General features: G+C 44.7%; 1 protein-coding gene across 2 annotated transcripts in view; it reads right to left on the bottom strand.

Annotated features, from left to right (window-relative positions):
* The window catches only part of PPP2R5A (protein phosphatase 2 regulatory subunit B'alpha), a 47687-nt gene extending 40109 nt beyond the window's left edge, over positions 1–7578 (bottom strand). For both annotated transcript variants that reach the window (XM_052805422.1, XM_052805420.1), the window contains exon 1: positions 6521–7578. In XM_052805422.1, coding sequence (XP_052661382.1) covers positions 6521–6671 — 151 coding nt within the window. In that variant the 5' untranslated portion in view covers positions 6672–7578. The remainder of the gene's footprint in view (positions 1–6520) is intronic.
* Between the last annotated feature and the right edge of the window lie 759 nt (positions 7579–8337).

The following is an 8337-nucleotide window of genomic DNA, read 5'->3' on the forward strand; positions in this document are numbered from 1 at the left end:
TTCTCTAATCAGCCCACCACTTCCATACTACCCCCTCACCTGTAATAGACTTCTGGGTTCTTGCTTGTAGAAAACTACAAGTTTTCCGTATGCTTAGTTGCTGTGCCTAGCAGTACTACAGACAAGAAAACCACAGAAAAGCCATGCATAGTAGCCCCACAGAGCATAGCAGATGAGAGTAGCATAGTAGATCCTGAAGTATCTGTACAGAATAGTGTAGTACATACTGAATCATCAGTCTTGCTACTGAGCTACAATAGCTACTGAGCATGTCTTAGAATTTGGACCAAATTAGATCCACTTTCATTAGTAACTGTGTCCTAAGCTCCCACGTACAGCAAACATTAAACCTCAAGACAGTAAGATTTTTTTTTTTTTTTATATTGACACTGTACAATTTATTTTTCCTCTGGTCTTAAGAGCAGTTTGAGCTGTTTTTGCTGAAACTAAGAAAATTAGCGTGAGGAACAGTTCCAAATAAAACTGTCCATACTTGGCATGGAAAACTTCAGTCCAAACAGTTTAGCAATGCTGTAAGCAGCTGAGAATAAGGTCTTGTGAAGGAAAATTGTAGGCAACCTTAACTATGACGAGCTCTGCCTTTAAGTCAAAAGTATACTATGAAATAGGCATCTTGTAGACAACATACTTCATTGGCCATGAACTCAGCAAAATTTAACAGAAACTAGTTCAGTGATAAAAATCAGTGATTCAGACATCAAAAAGAAGCTGTCGCTGCTGGTCCAGTTTCTAGTAGAGTATTTTGCCAAGGAAGTCTTATAAAACAGACATTACTTACTACCTATTCATCTAGTTTGGCTGTGGTTCCAACCTTCAAAATCCACACGCTGTTACAAAACTACAAATATTAATTTTAGCCTGCTAGATTAAAACAGGATTCAGGACTACAATGGCATAGAAGCTGAATTTTATACCCTTCCCAATGGAAGTGACTTTTTTGCATAAGAACACAACACATATCCCTTCTATGTTTAAACAGAATATTAATCTGTCCAGAACTGTTGGTATGACACCTTTTCAAAAGCACTGAATGATTTTAAGATAGATATTAAAAAAAAAAAATCTGTAGATTGAAATAATCTTCTTTTGATCAGATAGCCTCAAGCAATAAGTAATTCAATTTGTATTTCCTACAGCAACCAACATTAAATTCAGCACCTGCAAAAGTAATATCTGACTAAACTAGAAAGCAACGAATATGGAAAAAGAAATCTGATACTAAGCTGGCACACAGAAGATGTGAAAGATTTAAATAGAAAAGTTCATGTGAAGACTGTCAATAGGCTCTATATTTAGGAGTTGCTCTTGATGGAAGTATATTCTAAGACCAAAAATTCAAGTCTAAGGATAAAAAAGGTCAATTTGTTAAGAATTAAAGACTAAATGTTCCGCTCCATAAACTAGGAACAGTTCCTTAATATAGAAAAAAAAATTAAACAGCTCATTTTTCATGAAGCTACATTAGAATATTAAAAAAATTCTTAAAGCTAGGTTCTCTATTTCTCAAGATTGTTACTTCACTAAACAGAAGTTTTGACTACTTTATAGTACGCCCTGCTGAGATTATACAGAAGAGTTAAAACTAAATTCCTCACAGAACATCCTCATTCTTCATCTGAAATAAAGATTATCTCTCTTAATGAAAAACTCACCCAAGAAGATCGTAGTTCCAAGGGATGTTGAATACAAAAGGTAGAGAGAGGATGGGGGACTACAGAAGAGGAAATAATGATCAATCGTGAGGGATACCAAAAAAAAAAAGTGCAAATCTGAGACAGAAAACTGTCATTTCACTTACACATATTTATTAAGGCTGTAGTAAAAGTAAACCATTCTAAAATTTTGAAGGACATTTTCCTTTGGGGAGCAAAGGCAACTTAATATGAAAAGAGGATTCCTCTCACCTGTTTTTAACTCCACTTATTTTTGTCACTCTGAAGCACACACTATATGACTACATATATGACTATATGTCCCTGCCCATGGCAGGGGGGTTGAAACTAGATGATTTTTAAGGTCCCTTCCAACCCAAACCATTCTATGATTCTATGACTCAAAACATTCAAAATTTAAGGTTTGAACTGACCCTGATAGATTTAATAACGTTAAAATTTTACCCATAAGCAAGCTTATTAGGCCTTCCTGTAATGTTTCCACAAAAGCTTAGCTTGAACATGGTACCTTGTTTTCAGTCTAACCAAAGCGCTCTCTCAAGGATTTAAGTAAAGAAAATACAATGGTTAACACCTATTTTAGGCCCCGTAATTGATGTTGAAACGACATACTGGAAGGTCGTCTTAAAAATGTCTTATTCCAGTATACTTTACCACCATAACTCTCAGCCCCACAGAGATAGTTATAACCATCGCTAGCCTAGGGTTGAAAGATTTTTGGACCACCTTCCAGTTCTTCTGCTGTAAGCACCAGAGTTTTCTCTGTGGGGAGGCAGTTTAATTTGGAAGTAAATACTAAGAATTTCTTTTCATATATTTGTTCTCTGAGCACAATATAGGAAATAAGCCTGCAGTGACGTGTGTCTCCCCAAATGGATATTCACTATTGAGAAGATCACAGAAAGGCATCAGGAAATGTTTATTCATTCCAGCTGCACTTGACATGTTTGGTACACAAGAAAAAAGGTGTATTTGCTTTACAACCTGACAGACCACATTAACCGTGCTAAGTAAAAGCAATGAGTTGTGTTTTCTATTCACCATTTTCCACCTGTATTTTTACATGCTGCTTCAATGAAAAATTACAGCAACAAATATGCATACTTTTACTGTAATGAGTCAGATCAGGTTCCAAGGTCAAGTTGTATCTCTTTTTTCAAAAATGAAGGTAACTACATGTGCTATTGCAGTCTTTTAAAAGACTCGCTATTGAGACAGAATTGCCACTTCTTAAGACCTTAAATGTAACACTTCCTTTGCCAGTTTTCTTTAAACAACACCCTCAGAATTGTCCATGAAGTGATAAAGTCCTGCTGTTAACCAGCATGCTATTTTGGCTGCAGATTTTTCAAAGGATTTGTATTATCTAAACTATAAAGTAGCAAAATGAAAAGGAGATGGGGGGGGGAAGTAACTTCAACTTCTAACAGGTTTAGCAAGCTTTTTTTTTCTTTTAAATACAGTCACTGGTTCTTCAGTATTTCTTATTCAGCTTTTAAACAATACAGTAAAATGGACACTCTCCTGAATAACAAACACCTGCTAACTGAACTGAAGAACACACTACTAATTTATTTTATGTATACTGACATCAGTCACTTAACTGAAGAACACACTACTAATTTATTTTAGGTATCCTGACATCAGTCACATTTTGCTGAGCTTTTATCTAAAAATGCCAGATATCTATCACACACAACAATAAGCTGAATGCTAATGACAACACACAATCTTGCTGCCTGTCCTCTCAATCTAACCCCCCCCCCCAAAACCAAACACCAAAGGGAAAAGTACCCACTGTTTGGGACTGTTACCTACTACTTACAGATATATTTCTTCTCCTAGCAGCGATACAATACACAACCAAATTAAGGAATTTTGGTAAAACACAGCAGCAGCACAATTAACTCCAGAAATATGTATTTTTAAGATTATCTGTCTACAAGCTTTTGAACAACACAACTATGAAAGTGTGTTACACAATCTGATCTGGCCATTTCAGTGGCAAACAAACAGTCCCTCGATAAAAGGAAAAAAACCCACAACACTCTCTACCCAAGAAGGTACTTTTTGGAGTGGATAGGTAATTTTTATTTTTCTTCTGGAACATCTCTCCTTCCAGTAAAATAGATGCAAGTATTTTAGGCCAGTCTGACAAACCTACCGGGGAGTTTTAGAATACAGTTTATACTTATTTTAAAATATTTTTTCTTAAAAGTGATGAAACAAGACAGTAACTATAAACAAGATAAAATATTTTACAGCAGCATAATACCAAACTGCTTTTTTTCAGCTACAAACCACTACTTTTCTCCCAATAGAGGCTTCAAACACCTCAGATTTAACCATCTATTTGAAGATAACTGGAAAACCAAAAAGTGTTAATCTAATTTTGTAAGTGTACGCCAAGCACCCTTAGGCATCAGTATAATGACTGTACTTTCCTTTTTCAGCCCCTCCCTGGGAACACTGACTACTACTCTGTAAGTGACTGGCAGCATCACAACTATTACTGAATTCTATAATAACTTTAAAGAATAAAGCAAAGCTTCATCGTCCCAAGACATGTGTGATTAGAACAAAAAGTTTACAAAATGATATGTTTATAGAGAAAGAAAACACCTTCTTTCTAGAAGCCTTTTTAGTTTGGGGGGCAGGGGAGGTTCAAGACAGGAAGGAAGAGAGGGAGCCTCAAGCAGATGGAGAGAAATCATTCTATGTCCATAGCTACGTTCAGGACAAATCTAACATCACAAACCCAAGGGAGAAAACATGCAGAAGAGTGCTGCCCAACTTTCTGCTAACTGGCTAGTCGGGATACTATATTTCATAAAAGTATATTTTGCTCACAATTTATGTTCTGAAGCAGGTTTAGAGGGCAAGTCTTTAAATTGAAAATCATAAAGACAGATATGATTTTCCTTTAAGAATTTAATGCAATTCAAACTACTACAAAACTCTGCATAACTGAAGAAATTCCTCTGATAGTTTATGGCCTCAAATTTCCGAACATCTGAGCTGCTGATGCCATGCAAAATTTCTCTGTGTTATAAGTAAAAAGCTGTAAAACTGCACCGACAAAACTGTAATATTTAAACGTATAGAGTTAAAAATTTAATATTGAAGTCCAAGCTCAGCAAAGAATGTAAACTTGGACATTTTGCTGATTTAAGCTGGAATTACTCCCTGCATAAAGTATGTATGTTTAACTGTTTGCTGGGTCAGGAGTCAAACTTTCTGAAGTCTGCCACCTATGTGCGATATTTACCAAGTGCTTTTACAAGGTCTCAAGTGTGATTTTATAAAAATGATCTCTGAAGAAAATATACTGTCTAAACAGTGTGTAAATAGCAGAAACTAAATACTGATTTCAAACATAATATTCCGGTTATAAATCCCTCAAATCAAACTAGTGTACCAAGACAGGACACAACTTCACAGAAAAAAAGCAAGCTCAAGCCAAACAGCACAAACACCCCTACCGTTGTTAAAACTAACAGGCAAAGCTGCTGCAACAAACATGCTAAAAAAAACCCCAAACCCTCACCTTGTTACTCTCCTGCCCAAGCTTACTTGCATTTAATAACATTTCTGCCAGTTTTATTGTTCACGTACATGTGCCACTCAGGAGCAGGAAAAAAAAAAATTGTCTTGAAACACTACAAACATGACTGTAAAAACCATAAAAATAAAACAGGAAAAAAAAATTACTTAGTATGCAAGAATATTTTTAAGTTTGCTGTATTTCATTCAGATTTTGGATATCTGCTGGAAATGATCAGAGATTTTCTCTACCATCACATGATGCAGCTTCAAAAACCTGAAGACTTTAAGACTAGTGGAAGTAAAATTAATATGCTGGGTCACGTTAAGGTACTATCTCTCACTTCTTTTTCAGGTCCCTGTCAAATACTTTAATAACAACTTTATATTCTCTGCCTAGTAACTATTTCTGTAATTCTTAAAAGAAATAATATACAGAAATTTATTTTGATGCTCAAAGGTGTGGAAGGTTGCAATTAACTTTCGTTTCATTTTTCTAATCTAACAAACTGAATCTTTTCAGATTTTAGCTCCAGTACAAAGATAAAAGCTTCACTATCTATTTTAATGTCAGCAATGCCAGCATCTACAACTTTGATTCACTTGTGAGCGTTCACATACAGCACTATGCAGGAGAAGGTCTCTGAGGCAATTCCTGATCATTAAAGACAGGCAAAACATCATTCAAACACTGTCCAAAGGTGATGGGAAGGAACCAAGAAGCCAAACGCAAACTCTCTCCGGTAACTCAGGATGTTCTGCCACGGGCACAGAGTTCCTCTGCAAAATCCTCCCGTAGGAGGAGCCACCACTCGCTCCTAGGTTTTAGTGCTCAATTCCCTGCACTCCTGAACTCAACTTACCTACGTTTTCCTCAATAAGCCCTCAAAAAGCACACCTGCCCCCCTAACGCTCACTCCTAAATTACCCAGAAAAGGGGTGGCGAGTCAGTGGGGTTACTTCCCCGGGGCAGTAAGCGAGAACCGACGTGTACGACGCTCGTTCGTATGAGCAGAGGAAGCGAGCCCATCCGCACACAGAACTACTCCTGCCCGCTCCCTACCTGGAAAGCAGCGGGAGCGGAGGAGGACACGGCTAAAGGGCAGAGGGTGTGAGGGGGAAGGGGACGAGCCAGGACAGGCGGCGACAGGGCAGCGCGGGGCAGGCAAAGAGGTATCAGAAGAGGCAGCGCAGCCCCGGGCGGCCGACGGCACCGGCACCTGCGGCCGGAGGGCTGGGGTGTGCAGGAGAGGAGGAGGGGGGGGAAGACGACAGACGGGTACCTTTGAGCTGGGGCAGCGGCGAGAGCTCCACCTGGCTGCTCTGGCTGCGGAACTGCGAGGAGCCCTGCGAGCGCTTCTGCCTCTGAGCCTTGCGCACCGATTTCCGTGTGAAGCCATCCACTTTCTCCGCGGCAGAGATGGCCGCCGACATGGCTGGGCGATGAGGAGGCGCGGGGGGACGTCGCTCTCCAGAAGCATATATTAAAGCGGAGGGAGAAGCGGGCGGGCAAAAAAAGGGCTTAAAAAAAAAAAAACAAAACACCAAAACCAAGTCCTCCCTGCCCTCACGCCCGCCCGCGCACGCACACACCCCGACGGGGAGAGGGGAGGAGAGGGCTGGCGTCCTAGCGGCGAGCGGGGCGGTGGTGCCGGCGCGGTCTGCTGGCTGCCGGGCGCTGGGTAGGTTCCTGGGTCCGGGCTGCCGCCTCGCTCCTCTGTTCCTGCTTCCCTCGCCGTTTCCTCCCCGCGCGGAGCCGGCTGCCGGGGAGGCGGGGGAGAGCGGCGGGCGGCGGGGGAGCGGAAGGGGGGGGGAGGAGGAGGAAAGGGAAAAACAAACAAACAAACCCAACGACAACTTTGCCCGGCGAGGCGGGCGGGCGCCAAACTTTCCCGCGGGGGGGGGGGGAGAAGGGGGGGACGACGACACACCGAGCTCCCACTCTCCTCAGTGCAGGCGCGACGCGAGCCGCCGCGGGCCGGGCTCGGCGGCGCCGCTGCCCCGCTCCCGCCTGGTTCGCTCCGCGTCCCCCTCAGTCGGGCTCGCCTGCGCCAGCCCGCGCCGAGCCCGCTGTCATCGGCCGGACTCGTCCCTGGGCCGACTCGCCGGGGAGGCGCCTTCCACTCCCCGCTCCCCAGTCGCTCGCTTCTACACGCCCCTTCTCCGCCTTCAACCGCCGCCGGGTGCTCCCCGCGCCTCCGCCGTCATCCTGCCCCCTCCTGCTCCGCCGGGGGCCGCCACGAGTGTCTCCGCCCGCCGCAGCCGCGCCGCCAGAGCCCCGGAGCCGGCGGGCGAGCGGCCGCTCAACTTGGCGGAGCGAGTGGAGTTGAAGGGAGGAAGGGGGGGAAAGGGACGAGAGGAGCGGCCGTTGCTGGCGGCGCTGGATGATTGGCGGCGCAGGGCGGCCAATGACAAGAGAGAACCATGGAACACCCCCCCTCCTCCGCGCAGGGCTGTGCGGACGACGCGGGAGCTGGGACGCGCGCCGGGGACGGCGTGATTGACAACAGACTTTTCCAACCGAGAGGAGAGGAGGGGAGGGGAGGTGGGCGGGGTTTCATGGCGACATAAAACGCGAGGGAAGAGTGAATAGGGAAGGGACGGGCGGGGCGGGGCGGGGCGGGGCGGGCATGGGCCAATCCGCGCCGGGAAGGGGGGCAGTCGCGAGTAAGCGGCGGAGTGGGGACGTTGGGAGCGCGACGCCGCCGTTACGGCAGAGCCTCGTTGCCGCAGCGGCCGCTTTCTCCTCGTGGAGCCCCAGCCCGCCTCCGCCCTTCGGGCCGGGCCGTGGGCACGCTTGAGCGAGCTGGGGACGCCGGCTCCGGTGCCTTCTGCGGGGCGAGGGCTGCGAGGCTGGGCAGGGGCTTGCCTGGCAGTGCTCGAGCTGCTGGGACAGCAACGGCCGCGCCTGATGCCCTCAGCGAGCCGTTAGCAGCCGCGCGCGGTACCGGGAGAGGCTCCTCACGGGGGAAGGGGCTGAAAGGATGTGTAACCGTGAGCGGAGCGCACTGGGAGCCAGTGCGTTTTATGCCATCTTCTAAGTGCTTCTGACTTCTTTTTTCTCCCACCCTCCTGGCACTTTGACGTCTTTTGTCTTCTT

Source organism: Harpia harpyja, chromosome 13 (assembly GCF_026419915.1).
Source record: "Harpia harpyja isolate bHarHar1 chromosome 13, bHarHar1 primary haplotype, whole genome shotgun sequence".
NCBI lineage: Eukaryota > Metazoa > Chordata > Aves > Accipitriformes > Accipitridae > Harpia > Harpia harpyja.